The sequence below is a fragment of the Sturnira hondurensis genome, unplaced genomic scaffold (genome assembly GCF_014824575.4).
Source record: "Sturnira hondurensis isolate 20B ecotype Veracruz unplaced genomic scaffold, ASM1482457v3 Scaffold0013537, whole genome shotgun sequence".
Taxonomy (NCBI): Eukaryota; Metazoa; Chordata; class Mammalia; order Chiroptera; family Phyllostomidae; genus Sturnira; species Sturnira hondurensis.
The window spans coordinates 922,992-948,457 of record NW_028086168.1 but is presented as its reverse complement, the minus strand read 5'-3'; the positions used below and the strand labels follow the sequence as shown (position 1 = coordinate 948,457).

The 25,466-nt window shown below is 42.9% G+C and overlaps 2 protein-coding genes across 6 annotated transcripts in view; one reads left to right on the top strand and one right to left on the bottom strand.

The window, feature by feature from the left end:
- MED12L (mediator complex subunit 12L) overlaps positions 1–25,466 on the top strand; it is a 320,705-nt gene that overhangs the window by 183,051 nt on the left and 112,188 nt on the right. The window lies entirely within an intron of this gene.
- Positions 1,876–23,411, bottom strand: GPR87 (G protein-coupled receptor 87). Its single transcript, XM_037061806.1, has 3 exons — positions 23,145–23,411; positions 7,364–7,495; positions 1,876–2,984 (listed from the first exon to the last, which is right to left on the bottom strand). Exons 2-3 carry the CDS (start codon positions 7,395–7,397, stop codon positions 1,942–1,944), a joined length of 1,077 nt encoding a protein of 358 aa, XP_036917701.1. The 5' UTR covers positions 7,398–7,495; positions 23,145–23,411; the 3' UTR covers positions 1,876–1,941.

Genomic DNA, 25,466 nt, shown 5'->3' with positions numbered 1-25,466 from the left:
GGGTAATGCTTTTGAGATATTGGACTGGGAGCTGTGACGTAGTGGAAACGAGGTATGGAAAGACAGGACATGTTATACCGAGGCTGTTTTTTTCCAGTTGCAACACTGCTCCTTCACTTTATATAGGGGCAGCTGCGCCTCACCCCGGGTGTTATGGGAGGGTGGGGAGAGGAATTAGCCTTTCAGACTCTTTTCACATTAGCTGGTGTAAAGCATGGCTATGTTATCCTAGCTAGTGGCACACAGTTGTGGGGGAGGACTGGCTATTCAAATGACCAAGTGGGCTGCATATATTCACGTATCGGAGTGCCGATACGAATTTACGGAATTTATGGAATTGGAATCTTGATGGAAATATGGATAGTTTGATATAGATCCTCAGGTAATTCTTTTAACCCCTTGGCTAACCAGCCGCTTTGCCAAACCTGGCTCACCTACTAGACAGTTAGTAGTCGCTGAATTCTGTTCTTACACCTTTTGAGCGTTGTCACCGTTCAGTTATTCTTATGCCCTCATTTTTGCTCACTTTAGTGTTTTAGAATTTCACAGATAGTTTAAAAGAATCTAAATAAAATATTGTTCTTTCATATACAGGGGTGTGTTTTGTCTCGGTTATCCTTAATGTCCTTTTTTGTCGGAAAACATGCCTTCACCACCCCCTCCTTTTCACACTGCCTCAGCTCCTCATCTAGTGGTAGTAACAGATCGGGCACTTAGGCAGCACTTGGGCAGCCGAAGGCTTTGGAAGAGAATAAAGGCTCAAGGGTTTATCTTAAAGGAGGAGGCAGTATTTTGCGATTTAAGAGGTTACTTAAGTTTTTTGGACTTCATTTATTGAACTCTATCCTTCAACTTAAGGTTATCTTTTCATTTATTTGTTTCTTTGTTTTTTATTTTATTTTTTAAATCCCCACACGAGGATATGTTTATTGATTTTAGCAAGAGAGGAAGGGAGAGAGAGAGAGGCATCAATCTATTGCCTCCTATACATGCCCCAACCAGAGACTGAACCCTCAACTTTTTGGTGCATGGGACGATGCTCCAACAATCTGAGCCACCTGGCCAGGGCTAACTTAAGTTTATTTTTTTAAACAAATGAGATTGTTTTTAAAGGTGGCATAAAGCTTAAAGGAAAGATTATTTTACTAATAATTTTCTAAAATACAGACTATTAAACGGCTTATTAATAAACTGTTTACATAAACTTCATTCTTAACCAAGCTTCCATATTCTCTTCTCTACCTTCAGTGCATGAGGATTTAAATGCAGAATGGTTGTATAATAATGGTACACAAGTTCAGGGTGTTTTATCATAATCTTCAGTCATACTGTTCTTTCTCCAAAATACATGGTTGAATCTTTTCTCACCTACCCCATATTACACAAGGTTTTTTTTTAATATGCTATGTCACTGAAAAACACAGCCAAGGGGTGATGGTCAAAGGCCCTACATATTTGCAGGTGGAATGACAGGCCTGGTCATCAGTATCTGCTCAGTTACATAAATGAGCTGTATTGAGAACAGCACTGTCTTTTCGTAATCATAAACTTCAAGGCTAAGTTTTCTCTATAGAGTTTTCTCTGTACTTTCCGTTCTCCCAAAAGTGGCTTCAGAGCAGCAGCATTCCCTGGGAGACGGCTGCTGTGCACTGATATTGCCGTGGCTCTTTCTGCTGTGGCTTCTTCAACTCTGAGCCAGGGACCCTGCCCCTCAGCCACTCACTGCCTCTTGTTCATCTCACTTTTGGGTCTGCCTTACTAGTTTCTGCACTTCCAAATCATACCCAGGTTTCATACCATTTTAGTTATCTGTTTATGCGTATTTTGACGAACTGAAGCGAGGATAATCAAAAGAAACATTTATTTACAGTTTGTACATACTGACTTCAACAAAGGAGAGGGGACCTCATGGCCTTTAACTCCTACACATCAGTATAACTCCTACACATCAGTATAATCATAATATATGCGGACTTCTGATCTTCTGACACTTTGCAGTGATCTGATACTTTCGCTCCTTGTTCTGATATTTGATTTCTTGAATAGTCTTCTTGAAAATGACCTACACATGAAAAAGTAAATTATCGGATCTAGGCACACATTGCACGCAGACAAAAAAAGTGTCATTTCTTTGCAGTAATACAGGATTTTGTGTGCAGATTCATCTAAATGTCTGTCCAAGTCACTGAAAGTAAAAGGAATTCTGCACAAGTGGTACGGTAGAAAGCAGGTGAAAAACACAGCCACGACCACCCGAATGCTCTGGTTGTGCTTTCGCTTGCGACTTGACTGGCTTACGAACTGCCTGCTGGATTTGTGAATGTACCGGGATATGGCTATGTAGCACCCGATCAGGATCCCCAGCACGGCCACGAACAAGCAGCTGTTGACGTAAATGACCGCATTGTGCCATTTGACTCCCAAGGGACTTTTAAGTGTCATGCAGTCATGAATATTTTCTGTAGTTGGTTGGACGTTTGTTAGGATGATGTTTGGCAAGGACAAAACAGCCATGATCACCCAGACACAAACAGATAAAACCTTGGTGAAGGTTATGCTGTACATGCGAGAGTCCCCAAATGGCTTCACCACCTTCAGATAGCGATCAATGCTTATCAGCCCAAGAAACACAATGGAAGTATACATGTGTCCATAAAATAAAATGGAAGTGTATCTGCAGAGGATAAACTTGAAGTACCACGGTCCAAATCCTGCGTCATGGACTATCCGAAATGGAAAAGTCAGGGTCATTATGAGGTCAGCAACCACGATGTTCTTGAGATAAAATATGAAGCTGGTTTTATTCCTAATGTGGAAGAAGATCCATACTGCTAGACCATTCAGCAAGATGCTTGCCACAAATATGATGAGGTAAAGCACAGGCAGGACAATGGTGTCAAACTCATTGTTAGCGGTGCTATTCTTTCCGGGTCCGTCGCTGGCGTTACTTGCAGCAGGATTCCCGTGGCCGTGCAGCTCATCATCTGTGGGAGAGGTGGGACAGGCCACGTCAGAGCTGTGCATGCACGCCCCGCAGACTCCAGGGCGCCCTGGCGGGCGGGGCCGCTGCATTTGGGGTGACTTTGAAAGTATCTTTAGTGATGTAAACAGCCAGTTTAGTGCATTGTTACTATTCGAGTGGCTAAAGAATTGGTGGCCTTATCTCTAAATCTGACCCCCATCCCCCTAGTCCATGTAGTCCCTTGACTAAAATGTGGTATTTCTGGTTCTCTGTGCTAACCTTTTGAAAATGAAAATAAATATTTCAATGAAAATTATCTTAAATTTTAATTCAGTGTTTATCATGACAAATAGAATCAACAAAATCTGAGGGCAAAAAGTTGAAATTTCATAAATAAGAGAACAAAATGGGCAGCACATGGTTATTCTTTTAGTGTGGTCTTTGGCATGCTCCCTGAAATATCTTTTCCTCTCTTTCAGTTTTAAGTTATTGAATCATCAAGAATTGGAAAAAGTCAAATTTTAGTGGGTCAATTTGAATTTTTTTTGCTCTTATAGTAAAGAAGCTTTAGGGGATGTCTTTAGGACTAGAAACAGTTTTAATTGCTTAAAATAATATTGCATGTCAACTATAATTGAAGAAATTGTTAAAAATAGTTGTGGGCTGGTACTTATTTTTATTTACAAGACTTTACTAGATTTTACCTATTGCCCTTGGAATATGAAATCTTTAAACCTTTTACCTTTTGGAGGGAATTTACAGTGTTTTGTTCGTGTTGTTAAAGACCTATGCTGTAGCACTTGGTCACATAAGCACTGACACAGTTTACGAGCATTAGATTTACTGTGGTGACGACCATGGAAAGGAGCCTGGGGATCTCCTGATGATGTCACACTTCCCAGGCACTGCTGCGGGTCAGTAACTGAACATAGGACCGGTACTAAGATAAGCCAGTTCCTGAGACTGGAGGGGCTTATTTGACAAATGACTTTGGCTGGAGGACTCCTCATCAGCCTGGTCAAAACCCTCCAGTGCCTTGCAGTCTGAATCACTCTGCTACTCCCACCCCGACCCACTCCATGCCCCGCTGTATGTTTCCCAGGGCAGACGGGTGCAGCCCGTGACCCCGGCCGGCATTTCCCCCAGGGAAGTTCTTCGCCGTTTTGTCCCACTGTGTTATCTGCTCTTTTTAAAAAACCTGAACTAACACAATTTTAAAATGAACATTTTAGATGTAAGCTTACAAGGAAGGCCATTTCTGAGTTTTTACTTGGCACTCATTAATAATGTTTGCCAGCTGTATTTTGGAATGATTTTGTTTTAGAGGTAACCGCATGAATTTGGCCCTCATTTCCCTACATGGCAGGCACTGTAGTAGGTCTGTTGTTGTTACTTCCCTTATTTGAAGGAGTAGAACAGGGAAGGTCTGATTATAATCCAAAAACAGGTTCTTAAATTGCTGCCTGAAATTTAAGTGTAGGCTGTTCCTGAGTATTCTTGTCCTCTTTCCAATTTGTTCTCTTATTCCCTGCTAGAAGTGTTTTTAAAAACTGGTTTTCCTGGCTTAAATATCTTTATACAGGCTTGTAATTTATACCTGGACTAGCCTGTGATGATGATCCCCATAGTATTAGTAAGCTTTACAAGTGTAAATGCCTGGTTCAGCGCCCTCTGTGTTCCTGTTGCCTGTGTCGAAGTTGCCCCAAACAGGTCCTCGGAGCCTGTTCTGGCCGAATGAAGGGTTCTGCACCGCAGGATCCGCATCCGCGCTCGTGTGTTAGAAGCTCCTTAAGATGTGCAGTTTTACCTGGGATAAACTATCTGCTTGTAGTTCCCCAATTAACTATTAGCAGTCACTTTCATTTAACCCAGAAGAGAACCCTAAGGAAGGTGGAAAGAGGAAAAGTGAGTTTTAACCAGGGCAAGTGGTCCAGCTGAGAGAGACAGGTGGAAAGAGGCAGCTACGTCATTGGAAGTGATGTTTGTGCTTGAAATGATTATTGATGAATGGCTTTGGAGCCACTGTAAATGCAAATAAGTACCCTACTAAATGTAGGGTACTAGGCACAGGCAATTATTAGCCCTTAGTGTTTGCTCACTGGACCCACTCGGCGTATCCGTTTTGGAATGGAAGGACCCACACTTAACTGGTTGGTTAGGGATTGTGTGTATGTTCAGTGTATCATTATAGCATTTCAAAGTTTTAATTGTATAATCAAGCTGTCTTTTTAGGGGATAATTTACTGATCAGTTATGGTTATTAAATATAGAGTCTTAAATCCGGATGTTAAAAATGACTCTTCTGAATACTGTGCCCCATAAGTGATAACTATTTAGCATGAGTGGACTCATTCCACAGTGGGCATTGAACTGTTTCGTGGCTCTGAGAGAGTCTGGTATTCAGTTTGTTGGTGGTGTTTGCTTCCTCAGTTTATGTATAGGATTAATATTTTGGAATAAAGGTCTTCTAAATTCCTTGGGATAGGCCTAGACTTGGTTATTACTTCATTCACAAATCCCACATTTACAATACAGCTTAAGTTATTAGTTAAAGTCTGTTATGGGTGATTTTATGAAACAATTTGCTAATAGAGAGGGAAAAACTGATTCCTGAGCAGCAGGAAGAGCTATATATGGGTTGCTCTGGAAAGCTCAAAACTTCAATGTAGAGAGTTTTGTCTGATTAATTTTTAGAACTAAGCCTATGTCATTCCTAATTCCTTTCTGGCAGCTCCACCACCACCATTTCTTCTCTCCTGTGTCATCACCCCGGTTTTTCCAAGGTGGTGGGCATGCTCAGAGGCCTTTGTCTGCGCTGTTCCCGCTCGGGAACAGTCAGCGATAACAGTGAGTGGCTTTCTTCACTCAGGCAGTTCAGTTGCATTTTGCTCCTCACTGAGAGTGAACTTGGCCAGGTCAGCGGACATTTCTAATGCCAGGTAGTGTGGTGCTTCAGTTAAGAAAAACTGGAAGCTGTTTTTTACAGTGTGGAGGTTATTTTCTCACATGCTCCTTGTTTATTAGGGTGTGATTTCCTGTATTACTTAGTGCAGACTTTGATACAGAATGATAAAACAAAGCAGGGTAAACACTGCTTTGTTTTGCTCTCCTTGTTCCCTCTTTCCCAACTCCTTTGAATTAAATAAACAAAGACAATGACATAGGCACTCTAGTTTCATGGTAAATTGCCATTTTGTGCCAATGCATGTGTGAGAGTGGTGTTGTGGTCTGTGTTAGTGTGTGGGCTGTGGCTGTCTGTGCTGCATGTAAGGGGGACTGTGTGTATCTGTGTGTGCTGGAGAAAGGCAGAGTGTGTAGCCAGATGGAGCGTCAACGACGTGTGGCCCCTCTCTCAGTGCAGAGGAAGGGTATTTTCATCATTGCCGAAAGTCCTATTTGGTGATGCTGGTTTAGTCACTTCGAGGCTTTGTAAAAATGGAATCTGTATTACCTTGCTGGACCTTCTGAAAGTTAAATGCTCTGCAAACATTTCGTGCACAGTATCTGGTACTTAATAGGTGTTCACCCTCTTAAGGCACTAATTACAACTTGTCGCATGAGTAGCAGTCTCATTATGAATGATAGAAAGAGTAGTGAAGAATCTTGGTTCTCTTGCTCTTGGTGAAGCTACATTATTGCTCACTGGGGTGTGTCACTCCTGGCATGAAATGTGAAGGTATCAACAACACGTCTCTGCTCTACCTGCCAGGTGGGAATGGAACACTAAAGCCATGCAAATTACAGGTTGTCGCTGCCATGGCCCAGCCGCCCTTGCATGGTCATGGTCTGAAGTTACCAGTAGGGTAGGGAGATGTTGCCTTCGGCCTCCTGGGGACCCTCAGGGAACCTAGTTCAGACGTATTACCTCTGCAAAGTAATATGTACCTTCGGTATAAAAATCTTCTGCAAATGTTATTCACTTAATCTTTCTTGTCCTTTTAGAGATGGTCTCTACATGAAACAAAGTTTCATAGTGATAGCAAGTTAGGTTGACCTCAAAAGGTGCCATCCTGCCTGTTTACTGTTTTATACTTAAAGAACGTGAGCCTACCTGGCTGGTGTAACTTAGTGGATTGAGCATGGGCCTGCGAACCAGATGATTGCGGTTCGATTCCCAGTCAGGGCACACGCCTGGGTTGCAGGCCAGTTCCTGGCAGGGGACATATGATACATTGTGTGTCCCCGGCAGAGGCAACCATACATTGATATTTCTCTCCCTCTCTCCTTCCCTTCCCCTCTAAAGATAAATAAATAAAATCTTAAAAAAAAAAAAAAAAAGAACGTGAGCCTAAAAGGTTTATATTGTTCATTGGTTCAGTGGTCAATAAAATTCCCAAATTGCCACATAGTAAAAATAACAGTTATGAATCCAGTGTTCTTAGCATTTCCCCTGTGACTTACCTGGTAATTTTGCAAGTGTTAGGTTGAGCCCCATTCTTCAGTAGTGACAGACTGTCAGCAAAAATACCTGTCAGGAAACATTCGGGGACAGCTGAGGCAAAGGTTCAGCATTGGTTATTCCAGGTTTAATTTCTGAGGGAAAAAAGAAAATGAAACCGTTGCAAAGGAGTCCAAAACACAGTATTTTGATCTTTCCAGTTAAAGATACACATGCGCATGTCACTGCGATTCAGAAAAATGTGTGCTCTTGGGACACAAACACCCTTGCCACACAAGAGTTGTCTATTTTTGTGTCTTCTTTCAGCCGGCACGAAGCATGGACCATTTCTGTGTATGTGCTCCGTCTGAACACCACTGTGTGGCCATGGGAAAGTCACTGAACGTCTCTGTGACTCAGTGTCCTCAATCTCTGAAATGACAGTGTTAATAATCGTGCTGTAGGACTGTAATGAGGATTGCGTGAGGTAATCAGAACCTGGGCCCAAGAGTGCGCTCAGGCCCTGTTAGCTTCTGTCTTCCCATTCCTGCCTCTTCCTCATGCTCCTTCCCAACCCCCCCTCCTACCTCAGCTCATATAATTAAGTGCGTATAGGATGGGACTTGGTGCACTGCAGATTGTAGAATACTGGAAAATCTAGCACAGTATATGTAAGAGTGTTTTATAAACTCAGGTGCAGTCAGCCTTCTAATCTGTGGGGTTCTAGTTCTGGTTTTACCTTAACCAGCTGTGTGACCTCCACCAAATCACCTGACTTTTCTGGACTTGGACGTTCTTAAGTCTGCAAGCGTTAGAAAAATCCCTGTTGGGATTCAAATTTATGTGAGCTTCTGTGTTTTCCTCAAACATAGGTTCTCGTTAGGAATTTAACAGCACTTGAATGTTTGTCTTGGAAGTCCCTGTATTTCTTCATGATAACTATATTCCATCCAGATTCAAAGTTTGATTTTGGGCAAATAGCATTTTAATGACTGGCATGTGATTTTGGCTCAGTATCTTAACGTTTCCGAGCTTTGAACTGCTCACAACGTTTTTACAAAGCTTACCTGAGGGTCCTATGTGCATATGATGCGGAATACTGTAAAACATCATTTCCCCATCTGCTTCAGCAACCATGTCTATTCCCTGTTTTCTAAGTTCCCTCTGATACTGGTCCAAGAGAAGAAGTTCTGGAAACTGTTTTTGGAGGGTATACTACTAAAGGCAGATGTCCTTATGTACGGGTTTACTGTGGGTGAAGTCACACACTTCCTCATGAAAAGAAATCACGTGAGACTTCCACGCTCCTCTCACTGATGTGGCTCGTGTACCACAAAGGGGCCTCAAGTAACCTTTCTGCGTACACAGCAGTCTGGCTGGCGTAAGCAGTTACACTTGCTGAGTCAGCAGGGAAAGAACACTTTGGGGTGTTTTGGGTTTTTTTTTTTTTTTTGAAAAATAGGAAATTTTATTTCAGATTAATTACTCAAGCAGAAAACTCTAGAAGTTGTATTTCTATTGTTCTTGTTTTTATTATTTTTAAATTTATTTAATGCCTGTTTATGAGTATTTTCACATTTTTTTTTATGTTGATCAAGTGCAGTTGTCTCCATTTTCCCCCTGCCCCAGCCATCCTCATTTCCCACCCTTGATTCTAACCCCCTCTGATTTTGTCCATGTGTCCTTTATGGGCTGTTCCTGAAAACCCTTCACCCCTTTCCCCCCTTATCCCCTCTCCCCTCCCCTCTGGTTACTGTCCATTTGTTCTTAATTTCAATGTCTCTGGTTCTATTTTGCTTGCTTGTTTGTTTTGTTGATTAGGTTCCACTTAAAGGTAAGATCATATGGTATCAGTCTTTTATCGCCTCGCCTGACTTATTTCATGATTTACTATACATAAAATGAATATTATTGTATGTAAATTTTAATTCCGTAAAGTCAACAAGGAAAAAGATACACAGAAAAGAAAAGGAATAGAAACAGTCTAGCAGTTCCCTGTTGTAATGGATGAGTTCTCAAGACTCAGGAAAAAGCCCATCATAAGAACACGCCCCTGTCCTCTCCTGAAGGGTGTGAAATGCCATGGACATTTGGCAAGAGTCCCACCTCTTGAAGTAGGAGAGGGGTACAGTGTAGTGATAGGCATGGCTCATATATGAGTTTTTTCTTTTAGGATTGGGTCCAAAATCCAGAGATCCTGGCTATGGCTGATGATTTGTACTTTTGGGGGATCCGTGTTTCCATTTTCTTTATTATTATTGAAATTATGTGCAAAAGTTGGGATTTAATCAATGAAGACATGATATTTAGATTTTCTGGAATCATATTGGATAGCCAGATTCGGGAAATGAGCTGTTTTATTTTCCTCTACTAGCTTCTGAGAATTTCTTCTTGCCTTCTGCTTTCTTTTACCAGCTTCTTTAAATGAACTGTTTCCCCACATTTAGTCCAAAGATTCTTATTCTTTTATTCTACTTTTTTCAAGAGTGTTCCCATCTACACGAATGCTCAGTTGTCACCTGTTATCCGTGATCTCACTCTTCCTTTCCTCAGACTTCAGTCCATGTGTACGTTGGCAGGTGCTCTAAGTGCATGTTCCTCAAATTCAGTGTTCTAAACGCCAACCATTTTCCCTTTCTTCAGCAGAACCCGCGTTTTTCTCTCTGTTCGTGAGCGTTTTCTTCATCTCTTGGTTGAAAGAGTTTAAAACCTCTGTATGTATTCTATTAGTTTTCTCTTTCTTGTTCCTCATCTAGTTAGTCACTTACCAGGTCTTCTTATTTCTCTGGGTACAATAGCTTTTCTTTGCTCCGTCCTGCTTTGCCACGCCTTCAGTCGCCTTCCAGATTGAGAACTGGCCCCTGCCCCATGTGTGGGCCACCGTACAGACCTCTCTGGTGTTTCTGCTTCTTCTTGTATTCCGTTCAAATCTCTCCTGCTTCTTGTTGCTAGATTCTTCTTTCTAAATAACCCATGCAGTCCTGCCTTTCTTTGTACCTTGAGTTATTATGTGGCAGGGAAGTTCTTGACTTTCAATTACTAATCAAATATAAGGAGTTAACTTTGTATGGTTGAACATCATAGAGTATGGAAGCCAGAAGATGTTGGGTTCTAATTATAAAAGTTGGCGATAGCCCTGGCTGGTGTAGCTCAGTGGATTGAGCATGGGCCTGGGAACCACACTATCGTGGTTTGATTCCCAGTCAGGGCACATGCCTGGGTTGCAGGCCAGTTCCCAGCAGGGGACTCATGAGGGGCAACCATGCATTGATATTTCTCTCCTTCTCTCCTTCCCTTCCTCTCTAAAGATAAATAAATATTTTTTTTAAAGTTGGCAGTAAACTTTGGGGAAATCTGCTTGCTCCATAATTAATATTTTCAATCATGGGGACAACAATAATGTCTACTCTACAGCATCATTATTAGGTTAAAATAGAATTTACATTTATAAATTAAGTGCTTTATAAGTGTTAGTTTTTGCTTGCATTGTTTTCATTAATCTTTGCCAGAATGAAATTCATGATTATCTTCACCTGATTGGGAACTCTCTATAATACCAAACTATTGTTGCTTCTCAGGGAAGGCCTTGCATTTAGCCCCCTGCTTTTCTTCATGTTCCTTTCTGCTCTTGAATGACCTCCTTTCTCCCACTTTCTCCCTATTTTAGAAAGTTCTGCCTTGTTTTCAGTGCCATTTCCTTAGAGGCAACAACAGTTTGGTATTGTAGAGAGTTCCAAATCAGGTGAAGATAATCATGAATTTCATTTTGGCAAAAATTAATGAAAACAATGCAAGCGAAAACTAACACTTATAATCTGACCTTTTTCGTAAGGTAATTTACTGAGAGTCTGCTTATGGTCCAGGCATTGTGACTATAAAGATCAGGAGGATACCTCTCTGCCCTGAAGGAGGTTAGAGTCAAGTTGAGGATCCAGACGCAACAGATCGCTAAGTGCAGAGTGAGGTACTTGGGTACCGGGCAATACAGCCCTGCTGCCTGACGAGGGAATCAGTGGTCACGGCAGTTCTGCCGCAGCTGTGGTACCTGAGTTGCAGCAAGTTTCTTGAAGGTCCAATGGGGAAGGCGTATTTGGAAATGTGGAGTGTGGTCAAAGAAAAGAATCAGTAATCTGATAGTGAGATGATGATGGCATTGAGTGAAGAGAGATGTGACAAACTGGAAGCTATTAAGGAGTTAGTAGCCGGCTAAGGTTGGCGTGAAGGAAGGAGGAGTGTTTGTGGTCTCCCAGGTGTTTCGCAGTAGGTGCTGGTTTCCCTCCCTGATGCCAGGGCCCCTGGGAGGAAGAGCACATAACAGGATTGTTGATTTCAGAATGCTTTGTGGAGATGTCTACTAGGTAATTGAAGATACAGGTCTAGAGCCTAGGAAAGTGCCCCTGTCTGGTGATGTAAATTCAAGGTCAACAAAAGATCGGTGATAGAAGATCAGTGCTCAGAGCATTGGGAGGATTATCACAAAAGAGTAATGTTAGGTGCATCCTGGAAAAGTTTAAGAAGTGAGAAGTAGTGGCTAACTTTATCCCACAGGGAAGTCAAGTGATAGAGGAAAAAGTAAAGTGCCATTGGCTGGGATGCAGTAACAAAGAGGTCATTGCCAGCACTGCCTGTGTTGTGTCGTGCTGTGTGTGTTTGTGGCGGTGGTGTGGTGGGGAGTGGGGGGCAGGAGCAGAGGGCTGAGTAATGCTGGTGAGGTGAGGAGGAGAGGGAGTGATTTCAGGTAACTCTTTTGTAAAAGAATGTGCTTAGGATGGGAGGGGAAGAGTGGGGGGTGGCAGGTGCTGTAGGGAAACATGCAGGACCAATGGAAGATTTTGTTACGCTTCTCATTCAATGCCTTGCACTTAAAATGGTGTTTTCCTAGCTTGTCTCTAAAAAGAAAAATGTGAAAAACCCTCGCTCGAACTCCTGGCTGAGCGTGACAGCAGTGTGTTGGAGCGCTGGGTTCCACTCTGCACCCCCACTCTCTGACCTCCATTCCTTATATACAAAAGGAAATGGTCATAAGTTCTTTATCAGATGATTGTAAGGTTAAAAGGAATGTATTCAGGAAGCAACTGGCACAGTTTCACAGGGTAGAGCCTAAGTCTTGTAAGTTCCTGTTGCATATTCTAGGCACACAACAGGAGTTTATTTTGGTGATTGATAGGGTGGACACAGGCTGAATGGAGTTCTCGCCGCCTTGTTTATACTGAGACTGTTGTGTGGTTCGTGGCCTCGGCCATCCTGTGAGGAACCACTCAAATAGCCTGCCCTTCCTTTAAGTTGTCTCTGAGCCTCGTCTGCTTGTGTCTGTCTTTCTTCACCATGGGCACCTAAGCTTCAGACTCCATGTGCGGTTTACTACAGGGCAGCTGCGCGTCCTCTGCATGTCCCGGCGCCTGCAGGGTGTTGCAATGAGGATTGCTTCAGCAGTAGTAATGGGCTTGGTTCCAGGCCCTCATTCATGGGTGGGAATCCTGTCCTGCCCCTACTGCTCCCCCAGCTGAGAGCTGATGAAACCGCCCAGGAATGTGAGGTCGGTGGTAGGCCCGGGTTTCACAGCCGTTCCTGAGGTTGGATGTATTAGTGCTTAGAGACCTTCTGTTTGTTGATTTTTATTTTTATTTGTTTCCATCCACTCACTGATATCATCCTTGGACTATTTTATCAACTGTGTTGCTATGTTGTTGATTGTAAGATGATTCTATAAATGAGGATGCTGGAAAACGATTAACGTGTTCTCAGTGTTTCCTTTATCTTCAACCTTGAATTTGGTTCTTGATGTCTCATGTAATTCTCAGTCAGAGCAGCCCTATGACCTAGGTGTTCTGTGGCCCCCATCACAGGTGGTCCCAGGAAGGTGTGAAGTTCAGACACCTTAATTAACTTACCCTTGAAGCACACAGCGAGTGACAGATAGAATCGGGATTCATAACAGATTCGATTGAAACTGAATCTGCAGTTCTTTCTGCTCCACTGCCCGGGAGTAAAACTAGCGATTCTAGGGCTTGATCTTGGAAGGCAGGAAGTGAGAGGGGAAATATAGGGCAGAGGTGGGGTTTGCTTTCCTGCTAAACAGGCGAAGGAACTGCTGATCTTCTAAACTGGAGACCTCGTTTTGTTCTGTTTGACCTGAACAACGTCGAAAACATTAGGAAACTTCACGAAAGAATTTAGATCGGAATCTTAGCTTGAAAATGAGATGTGCCCACAGGGAGCAGGGACTGCGCAGTAGCATGCGCTGCGGCCCACAGCTCCCAGCTTGCTCCTCGGGTCCACAGGCTCCTCACTTCGCAGCACCGCCTGCCTGACCCTGCAGACACTCGATTGTGCAAACCTTGCTTCATTTATCACTCAGTCTTGTGTGACTGCATTTCACCTATATGGATCATCAGATATTCTCCTTACATCTCTCCTCCTCTGCCTCCTGATCACCAGTTTTGGGTTTTCTTGCTTTAGTGACCAACACTTAACATCCTTTAAAAATGGTTTTCTTGGTACCTCTTAGCATCCGCCCCCCGCCTCCAATATGGTGGCAGGTGATCCTGTTTGGTTCATTCCTGAGAATTAATTAATTGTCACAGTTGAGCCTTTTCTTTTTCTGTGGCCAGTCCTCTGCTGGGGCCCCTATGTGAAAACCCTAGCAGTGATGTTACTGTTAGGGCTGGAGAACTGAGACTTCAGGACTCAGGCCAGGACAGGCTGACCAGTGTGCGGAGCAGGGGCATGAACCCAAGGTGTTGTACGTCCAAAGCTCTGCTGTTCCCCTGGCAGGGCCGTGAGAAGACCAGGGCAGGCAGTAGCATCCAGGGCCACGAAACTGCTGCCTTGGGCACACGGCCTTGCCCTTACTGCACCCTGGGTCCCTTCTCAGCACGGGTGGGGAGCCACCTGTGCCTTAGGGGAAGCTTCTCCTCAGTAGGAGGAGCTGGAAGGTGTGCCCACCTGGCCATAGCGAAGCCTTTATGCTCCCTGGCTTCACAGGATCTCATTGCCCTTCAAGCCCCAAATGACCCATTATCCAGAAACAAATGTCCATTAAATGATTGCACCCTCTAATGCTGCAGATCACGATTTTTTGTCCTGATTATTTGGTGGTGGCTGTGGTTCTCAAATGACAGCCTTGTAGTATAACTACCTCCCTTTTTTGTCCTCCACTTTCCAATTTGTTCTCTAGAAGCTCGTATCTGAAATTGTAGGAATGTCAGATGTGAGGGGTTTGTGGTTGTTGATCATGTGATTAAGGATAGATTGTACTGCTGTGGTCCTTAAATTTCATGGATAAAGATGTAATGTTCACAAAGCCATCTAATAATGCAGTTTCTGGTGAAAGGTGTAGCTTCTCTTTGCATTTTGGAATCACCTGTAACCTAAGAATCTTTCTCTATGAAAATGAGTGAGACAGAAAGACTCTGTGTGGGGGGGGGGTGGGGGGGGGGTGTTCCAGCCATGCTGCTAAGATATAGCTCTGCTGAAGGCCTTGGGAAAGAAACAAGTTACCTCACTAAGTACAATTTACTTATTTTTGTAATAGAATTAGGTCACTGTATTCATAGGGCACTTCATTAATGTGTGCTTGGAGTTACTGTCCCGAAGTTGTTGGATGCAAAGCATACAGCCCTTCATTCAGGTTTTTCAGGTACTGCCCTAAGGTTCTCATGTCAAAGCAATGCTTGATATCTTTAGCCTACAATATGGCCTATTTTGGTTCACCTTTGGATTTAACTTTCTCCCTCCCTGCGAGAAAAATATATCTCCGGTGATACAAACCAGGTGGTACATTCCCTGAAGGTGAAGTTGTATCTAATGCTTCTTTGTAGCCACAAGCCCAGACCCGGTTGTTCCCTTCCTACAGGAACCTCAGTGAGGTCCGGCAGCTGGCACATCAGGCAGTCGGTGAGAGGCTAAGGTGGGAGATGAGCTCCAGCGTTGTGGCCGCAGAGCGGGCTGCCTCTCTGCTGAGCTGCTTGGCTTGTTAAGTGGCACCTCACAAGTAGTCTGGCCAGGACCATAGACCTCAATTCAGTAGGTGAACTTTTTGACTCAGTCTTTGAGTCTGTGACCCTGGGCAAAGCATTTTACCTCTCAGAGCTTGAGCTTGCTCATCTATGAAATAAGGAAAATTATGGCCTGGCTCCCAAAGGGGCTGTGAGAATATGTTGAGATAATATATGAAGTGCGTATTATAAGTACCACAATCATATAAAGGTGTAATTTGTGGCATTTATTCTTTTCCACTTAATAATAAAAGTCTTACTACTTTACTTATAGTCAAATTTTACAAGGTTTGCTGAGTTGAAATGTGTATTTTTACATTCTGTTTAGGCAGAGTCTGATTTACGCATAGCTGAATTCTGAGGAGGCTGGTCAGGGAGGTGAAGGGCAAAAGTCCCAGCAGCCAGAATAGTGGCTTTAGGTGAGCATGTTCTAAACCAGATCTGTATTCCAAGTGACTCCTGGTTCCTTAAACACATTTCTGAGAATTCAAAACCCTGTAGTCGTTTGATTGCTGTTTCTCAGAAAGGAAGAATGCTTCTTTTTTCATAGCTTCTTTCTTTTTAAGAAAGAGAAAGATATGTTCTTTCTTGTTTTGCAAGGGTAACACCCCATGGCTTCAGCATTGTACTTGGGAGTAATAACTGTTCTTCATGGTGATGGTGGCAGTCACCTTCGCTGTTCAGATAAGGTCCTTCACTGTTCAGATGGTTGTCTGGGCTGTGGGTGAGGGGTGGTCATTGTCCACACCTCTCCCAATATAACTGATGCCAGGTTGGCTCCTCTGATTCTACAGATCACAATTGAACCAAACTGTGGTGCTTTAAAATAATGAAATAAGACTGGTGCCTAAGAGACAGTCTTCCTTCCGTTCATCTTACCTTCATTGATAATTTACAATTTCGCTAGTGAGGTCTTCAATACTAGTGAATCATTCACAGTTTTCGTTGACATCAAACCCTCACTGTTCCTCATTTTCTCTTTTCATAAAAATAAATAAATACCCTACCCCTTACGTATATGGTAAGAGGATCTGGCATCATTTTAAATTAATTTCATCTAATAATATGTGTGTGTGCACACCCATGTATAACATTTTTTTAAAGTACTGGTAATTCTTACTGTCACCACTCAAGTCCCTCCGCAGGTACCCTCATGGCCTGACCTTCAGCCCACCTGCCCACTCTCCAGCTCCCAACCCCCACACCAGACCTTTCCTGTTCACCTGGCCCTTTTGTCCTGGAAATCCCCTCTCTGCTGAGTCCACTAGGCAAGCTCCTTACATGGCTTTCAGGTCTAACGTATCTGCCTCCCCTTTCAAAGCCTCGCATGGTTCCCTCATGTATCATGTATCACTGCTCCTCAGCCCCTGTGACCACCTGGTTGCCCACACCTCCAGCTGTTGCACTGCAGTTCCCCTGTTTGCCTGACAGCCTGAGGGGGCCTGCGTCCTCCCATCGCCCGAGTCCAGCAGGCTATCTGCACACACAGAGTCGGAGCTTAGATAACGTTTGACTCAGTGTTTGGCTGTCCTGGAACATGGCTGATCTTGGTAGGTATTACCAGCTTTCTTTCCCCCCCAAGTATCCTCTTTGCCTTCTGAAGTGCAGGAGCAGAACCCTGAAAGGGCTGGGAGAACAGGAACCGTCAGTTGATTGTGTGTAGGCATGGCCGAAGACCAAGCGCTGGTCCTTTGATATTTCTGGACAGCTCACTGTGAAGTGAGAGAACTAAAGCTGGGAGCTGAACATTCAAATACAGCTCCATAGATGATGTCAGGGAGGAAAGTGGGCCAGGTGTAAGGGGAAATAGTCAACAGTACCAGCACCTAACAAAATACAGCTACAAACTGAAGTGTCAGGGGAGGTCAGGAGGGCTGGGCTCTGCCCAGAGCTAGGAAGTGTTGCTCACCCTCAGGCTATGGGGTCTTGCCACAGAGGTGTGTGGGCATCCCTCCACCAGACTGTCTGATTTATAAGAAAATGGATTTTTACATAAAATTGAATTAATTTTAAATAGTGCCTTAACTTTATTAAAACACTGGGCAGAGCAAATAGAGCTTGTCTGTGGGTTACAATTTTCCACCTCTAATTTTCACTATGGGGCTGGCTGCCCTGGGTCTCCTTTGCTTTTCATCCTATACCCTTGTTACCTGGTGCCTGCTCTAAGCCTTTCCCTCATGTTGACTAGTTTTCCTAACTTGATATTTTTTTCTCCCTGAAGTGATAAGCTTGTAAGACAAGATTTGAAATAATTTAGAGCATTTTAGAACTTCATGGCATTGCATTTAATTTGGGATGAGCACTCCTTCAAAAGCTCTAAACTTTTTTCTTCCTTGGTGCAAATGTGTTAGGTTGAAACTTCTAAAAATGTTTTTACAGGCCAAAATGACCTTTTTATACAGTTTAACCTAGTATGTATAGTACTTGGGAAATTTGCATAATTAGAATCAGGTCTGCTGGAAGAAAGACGGCAGAGAGATTTTTCTTAGAGTAATTCCACGTCAGCACGATGACGTGGACCCCTGTCATCTGCCTCCGTGAATGGCTGTGCTTGGACTGAGTTGAGCTGAATGCTCCAGGCACTCAGTCCTTTTCAGTAGGCGTACCCTTTTGGTATTCAACACCAACTTCAGCTTTCTGGAGAAAGTTCTTTGAAGGCTACATATTGAGGCTAATGTTCCTTTAGGCCCGTTACTAATACCAGAGCTAAACCATGTTGCCTGCTTGTTTTCTTCTTGGAATGCTTGCAGAAGGAAGATTCATCAAGTAGATAGGGATTGATGCATTTGATTTAATTTAGATGGAGAGGAATTATTGGATTTGTTGAACTAACCTCTGGCCTAGCTTTTAATTTCCCACTGTTGTTTTTCTCAGGCTTCATTTTTTTCTTACTTAAGATGCATTTGAACTTCATATTTAGCATCTCTGTAAACTACCTTAAATCTTATTTTGCGGGGGAGTGGAGCTAGGCAGGGTCTAAATAAATAGGCACGTGGCTATGTTGGAGAGAAGGCTTGTCTGGTGAGAAGTGATTGCTTCCAATTTGTGGGAGAGGCACGGGAAGCCGCATGGGGAACGGACCGTCTCCCGATGGGGCTGCGGTGGAGAAGAAAGTTAAGGATAGAAGTGGTAGGCCTTGCCACCCTGGTTGCAAAATTACTATGTTGCTGGGAGTATCTTCATCTTCCAGGATGGAGAACGAATGGGGAGATCATCGGAGCAAGTGTTAGCATACTGTGGCACTTACTGATCAGGTGCCTCCGACTTTTAGCACTCAAATTGCTGCATTGGCCAGTTTTTTAGTGTCTGTCTGACTTGAAATTTCATAAAAATCGAGATCTAATTGTCAATGGTGCGTATGCTGCATGCATCCCAATATGCCTTTGTAAGGATCAGGTACGCATTTGATAGTCGTTATTTCTGGGCCTTAGAGTGAAAAATAAAGATAATACTTGAGGTATTGTACTAGAGGCTGTAGATACTTTTTCATTTTATATTGTGGCGAATATATTTTGTTGTTTGCAACATGAAATCAAAGTGAATGTTTTAGGGTAAAGGGAATACTGATGTTTAACATATTATGGTTTTATTCAACAATGTTCATAATATGCCAATACAATGATATTGTAGTTTACTTTTTTGATGGTATCCACTATTCTTTTATTCACTAATTTTGCTGTGTATAATATGGGTACTACATAGACGGTTTTGAAACAAACCTTTATCTTATTTAAAGTTTTCATTGTTCAGCTTATTAAAATGCTGGGTTGAAACAGCCAAAATACAATCATACCTGTGGTTATTTAAGGATTGTATGTTACCGTGAGCCTGAATAGCCATATGTACCTGACCATGGTATGCAGGACTGTCTTCTTTGTAAATACTACATCCAGTAAACAATTCATTTTGCAGCTTTTCCAGTTCATCTTTTAGCCAGTTTACCTAAATTATATCCAGAAGCCCACTGATCATTTATTTTCTGTATCGGTTGAGTGTGGCAGGACCAAGGAGGAATGAATCTGGACAGGAAGGTCATCCACCCCTAGGAGTGTGGCAGGCCTTCGAACGCCTGCAATCTAGAGGCAGCACGTGCCCAGGCATTGTGTTCTTGGAGCTCCTCTCCCAGCTCTTAGCCCGAGAGTCCCCCGGCCGAGAGCTCTAATATAAACTAACATCCCATGTAGTCTTCTGTTACCATTCTTCTTTCTTCAACTAGATTATAAGCTTTTACAGTGTAGGGACCTTAGAATTTTGTTTCTGCTGCCTTCTGTTAATGCTGGCTTCTGGTGTGGAAGCCACCAGGATCCTGATGAAATTTAGCAAAGGGTACCCTTCTGTGTTAAGGACTTGAAAGGAAAAGAGTTGCTCCCTATTCCGTATCCTCTGGAGGGTTGCTCAGGTGGCTGAGAGCCAGAAATATCTGTAGCCTGAGAGCTTGTTCAGGCCATGGACAGACTTTCTGCTGACAGCTGACAAGTCCGTGTTTCTGTCTTGTTAGGCACAACAGCAACGGAATCAATAGGAGTAAGGGTTCAACAAATGCTGGCTAATGTCATTGCTTGCCTAGGACTGTTCTAAATTATTCGAGTCTATTTTAATTTATTAAAAGGACTTTGGACTCACATTGCACATCTGTCCGTTACTTGGGCAGGTTACCTCATCCCCCATGCCTCAGTGTCTTCTTCTCTACATTATAGGATCTATTTGAGGGTCGCATAAGGTGTCACTACCGTGTTAACTCAGTCCTTATAGACCTTTTATTCGAGCTTGGCGTGTGGTGAAAACTGAGTATTTAGTTTTTATTATTGAGTGGTGGTAGTAAGAATTGGTACCCCCTCTTTTTTAAATGAAGAAACTGAGGCAAACAGAGGTTCCTTCAGTAGCCATGAGTGGTCTGTTGCCTGAGTGCCAGAGCACGTCTGGGTTAACACACTATGGAGGCGCAGAGCCTGGATTGGACACAGGTCAACCTGAGTGCTGGCCTCTTCTGCATCTCCACAAACTGGGGGTTCATATGCCACTCATGATCTGACATCTCCCTTGGGAAAACTAGGAAGGAAAGGAGCTCCAACTTGACCACTGCTCATAACACACCCGATTGGCATTTGTCAAGTAGTATAGTAGCACAGTAAATAACTCACAAATCTGTATACTTTTACCCATTTAGCTACCCAAAAGAGGTCACTACTTGCAAAGAGTGAGTTGGCTCAGAGCTTTAAAAAGTAGTGACTAAGAAAGAGCATGGTTGACCGCAAGCAGCATGGTTCAAAGTCAGAGCTCTCCTTCATACTGTGTACCACATACGTCTTTGTTTGCTCAGCTGGAAAATGGGGGTAACAGAAATACACTTCACAAATGGCGTGTGAAGGTTTTTTAAAAAAAGTTATGTATGTTAAAATATTCAGTAGTCTTGGGCATGTATTAAACTATCCACGTGTGTTATTTTAGTGTAAATTTTTTATGTATACTTAATAAGAGTGGTAATGAAAGAGCAAATATGCTAATTAGGCATAAGGTGGAGAACAGACATTCTGCTCTGCCCATATTTGCTATGTGAGGAGGTAGAAAGTTTAGCAATCCTTGCCAGGTCAGGTAGGAACCTGGCTTTAACCATTGGCCTAAAGCAGGTCTGAGTCTTGTTTTTTGTTCACCTTGATGTCTTTCATGTGACTCATCTAACTTAGTTTTTAACCACGTGGTCATGGTTGCCTCTGCTCTCCCTCCCTGCCTTAGATGTTTGCAACTGTGAGAACTGCAGGTTGCCCCTGTATTGGTATTAATGTAAAACTTCCCACCTGAGGAAGTAAGAGCAAACCATATTCATCTCCATTTGCAGTGGAAGAATCTGAAACCCACGGAGGCTGAGATTTGATTAACATCATGTAGCTGGCAGGTGACAAAAACGGCTAGGACCAGTTTTCCTCATCACCTTTGGCTTTGTCCAGTGTCCCTGCTGCATTCCCGTGTTTGGTTCAACAACCAAACACGGTTTCTTGTGAACCATTCCTACCACCTCAGGATATCCCCTGAGGGCCTCAAAAGACCATGCAATCTAAGCCTCTTATCATACTGTGAGGGAAGGCAGTGAGATCTTGGGGAAGTGAGAGGCTTGCCCTAGTCACACTGATAACTTCTGGCACAGCCAGCACACCGACCCTGGTCGTTTTGCCCCACACGACACTAGTGCCCACGCACGGTGTCTGCCGTGGAGGCTGTGGGATGCTCCCAGGCGATTTCACCCAGAGTCCACCTCACTTCTCTCCTGTCGTCGCCGCCACTCCCTGTCTTGGACTGGGAGAGAGCTTCGTGGGTTTTCCTAGCTTTTCTTACTTCAGAGGCGCATGAGAAGGAAAAAATGGCCATTCTTGTCTCTCCTATCTCACATAAATTTCCATGGCATTTTCCTCATAGTACAGCAGGAAGGATTTTTTGTTCTTAAAGGAAGTGAAACCCTCAGATATCAAGGAAGAAAAGCAGGCAGACACCGAAGGGCACAGACACCATTAACCTGAGTACAAACATCCACTCTCATTTAGCCTTCATTCTCCCACCCAGGTCCCTGAAATGCGAGCCCGCTCAGCATACTCTCTGTGACTTCTCCTCCTTCTCTGCATGAAACACTTACAGTTTTCTGACTACTTTCCCCTCTAGGCTACATTCTGAAATAAGGAATTCAGCAGGACACCTGCTCCTGCAGCCCCTTATTCTCAGCCCACACATACCTGATTTCTTTTCAAGTAGGTGTTGGAAACAATAGTTTTACCATAAGGTTTTGCTGTAGTACTGAGAAGACACAACTACCTGATTCCTAACTTCAAGGAGGAAAGACTGTTAACCTCAAACTGGGAGAAATAATAATGAAATAATAAAATATCAGCCGTGTCTGACTCTTTCCCCAGACTCTGCCATATATATGATGGTATAGAAACAAACTTTTTGCTCTTCATTTTGCTAGTAAGTTGGAGTCTTTGATTAGAAAGAAAGATGTTAACAATGTTAATATGACTCATGTGAAAGTGAACTGAACTTGAGAATATGATTTAAAATTCTGAAGTAGACAAATCTTAACCAATTTACTTAACTGAATACGTGAACAAGTCGTTTTACCAGGCTCACCAACCTTTTACAGTCCTCTTTATAACTTAGAAGATCAGATCTCCATGTTGCTTCTTGTCTTCCTCAGTGAAGCACAAACTTCCCTAGCGATTTGAACGCAAAGCAGAACTAAGCTGGGCAGTTTGCTCAGTGCCTTCTCTGACATGTTTTAACATGATCTCTTAAGGATTTAGAATGAGGATTGCCCCATTCTTTGTGGTACAATGAAGAGATTGAGGTTCTTTTATCAAAACAAGGCAATTGAGATAGAAAATCACTGCTTTCTTTCTGGCCTCTTCTCTAAAAATAAAATGTGAATAAAAGATTATGAAACAAACTTAAATTTTGGGTCTCAGAAAACAATGACAAGGCACTTTGGAATTGCCTCATCTCGTAAAGTAATGTGATTAAAAAATCACTTAATTCAAATGATGTCCAACATATCATTTCCACGTTTGAGGGCAAGGACATACTTTACGCTTTCTGCCTGTGTGACTGGGAAGCGCGGGAGCCCCAGGGTGCCCTCCACACACTGGCCCCCGGGTGGAGAAGCGGTGCCTCCGAGAGAGCACTGCCATACCTCGTCAGTTCGTATTCTAGCCCCTGCCTTTCCTTCAGACCTCAGGTTTCAGCAGAAGTGCGAGTCGTCTTAATCAGTGCTATGTCCTATCAACCATGGCTTTTAAGACAGTTAAAAAAGGTTTTCATTTACCTTTCATTGTGGTAGCTGGCTGTCCATTCACTTCATATGCGTGTCTTCAAGTCGAAACAGGCTTCTCAACTCTAATTAAGAACAAGCCTTGAAGCTAAGGTTGGCAGGGATGTTGATTTTCTGGTAAACCATGAAAAATAAGCGTTTTTCTGCCCTGCCAGAGAAGCTGGGTGCTTCCCTGCCCGCCTCGGTGCAGTCTGCTGGGGCGCCCTCGTAGAGGCTCCCGCTCAGGGGCAACTGGAGCAACTTGCTCTGTTGCTAATGTCAGTGACTCATGTCTAAGACTAGGTGATATTTGTAGGCTGTGGAAGAGTATTTCCTGAACCTGCAGGAATCAGACGGTGAGTCACCTGAAGGGAACACAGAGGGCTGGAACCCAGAAGGCCGGAGGACTCCTTAAGGAGGAGGAGATGAAGGCTCAGGTTGGGCCCTACTCAGTCAGACTCAGGTTTAGTTCTTATTTTCTTTTTTTGGGGGGGGGGTCTTTCTATTGGTAATGAGAGAATATTTATATATTTACAGCCTGCTTGCTAGTTAAATTTTGGCTGAAATAATCAAAATATATTTTATGAAAGATAAATCCTTTAAAGGTTTTATTCTACATATTATTTAAAGACTAGAAATACAGTGTGTTTTTATATTAGTAATTGATAACTTTGGAAACCTGTAGTCTTATGTAAGAATATGATGAAATACATAATTTTAAAAAAAATACACAAATGTGTTTAATAAATACACAAATATAAATACACAATTAAAATATTTTAAGTAAAAGTTATTTAGGGGGCAAGTTCAATGAACCTTTTGAATTTCATTCTTTAGGCAAAGGCTGAGGGGTGGCGGTGGAATCTGTCCTGTTTTCATTAAAGAGAGTTAGAAAGAGACTACACCTGGCAACCAAGGGGTGAACTACTGGCCAGAAAGGTGGGGTGGCTTCAGGCCNTTATGTAAGAATATGATGAAATACATAATTTAAAAAAAATACACAAATGTATTTAATAAATACACAAATATAAATACACAATTAAAATATTTTAAGTAAAAGTTATTTAGGGGGCAAGTTCAATGAACCTTTTGAATTTCATTCTTTAGGCAAAGGCTGAGGGGTGGCGGTGGAATCTGTCCTGTTTTCATTAAAGAGAGTTAGAAAGAGACTACACCTGGCAACCAAGGGGTGAACTACTGGGCAGAAAGGTGGGGTGGCCTCAGGCCCTGGGGACTCAAGGGCAGCCTGATGGCCTGGGAGGAGCTAAGGAGACCAGGTCCTGGTAGCAGCTAAGGAGGTGCTTGAAGGTGAGCTTTCGGGTACTGGAGTGATGAGGTGGTTCTGCAAGGGTTACAGGTACGTCAGGTTGGCCTTGACTCTCCCTGGGGCCACCCTGCCTTGTCTGCCTGTATTGTCCACTGGTTCTGCTCCTATTCATTACTTTCCTTGCCCTCTCCATCCGGGAACTCACTATAGTCTATCTCGTCTATGTCCTGCATGTCCTCCTCATCCTCACTGTCCTCTTCCTCATCACGATAGTGCTCTGAGGCTGGCCTGCCAGTGGGTGGCAGGAGGTTGTCTTTCCCTGCAATGCTCTGGAGCCGGGCGTGATGCTGCTGTTCTCTCTGCCACAGCTCTGTCTCCTCCACACACAGTCTCGTCGCCTGGGGGGAGAACGAGGCAACGAGGTGGATGTGCCTCCTAAATGCCCGAAACCCAGAAGCACTTGGATTTCATTCTTAAACACCAGACAGTTGTTTTATTTTTTTTAATCTTTCCACAGTGAAACATTTATATAACCAGATCCCTTTATCTTATGTACAGTTAGTTTTAGAATATTCAGATAAAAGTCTCCTAATGATTCCAAGATTTTCTTGAATGCAACATTCCAAAAAATAAATAAAAAACAAAAAACTCTCATTTCATGAAATGAAATCAAAACCTTGTTACTTTCATGGATGATGATAAATGAAAATAACAATCAAGGATGAAATGTTTTTGAAGGTAGTAAATTAGTAATAGGTTTTCTTAGTGTTTATTTATCCCTTATGGAAATAATGTGCTGGTGTATGTACTGTGTAGTTGATTTTCTTTCCTTGTTTGTGAAGAAAAACAAATGTGCTTAATTTAAATACCAATAGTTGAGTATCAGAATTATGTTTCTTCCCTTGCCTTTTCCTAAACAAACAAGAACAGTCAGCTACAGTATTTGACTGTTTCATTTCAGATTTTCATTTCATTCTTTTTGCTAGCTAGGGAAAATCTCTGAACAGAAGTTAGCTAGCTTGATAATGGCTCAAACTTCTAAGAACTTGCCAGACTTACAAACAGTCCAG

Coding starts and splice junctions, on each gene's coding strand:
- GPR87 (XM_037061806.1), bottom strand. CDS start 7,397: ATGGGGCTCAACCTAACACTTGCAAAATTACCAG. Junction 2,985..7,363: donor AACACTTGCAAAATTACCAG/GTAAGTCACAGG, acceptor CCTCTCCCACAG/ATGATGAGCTGCACGGCCAC.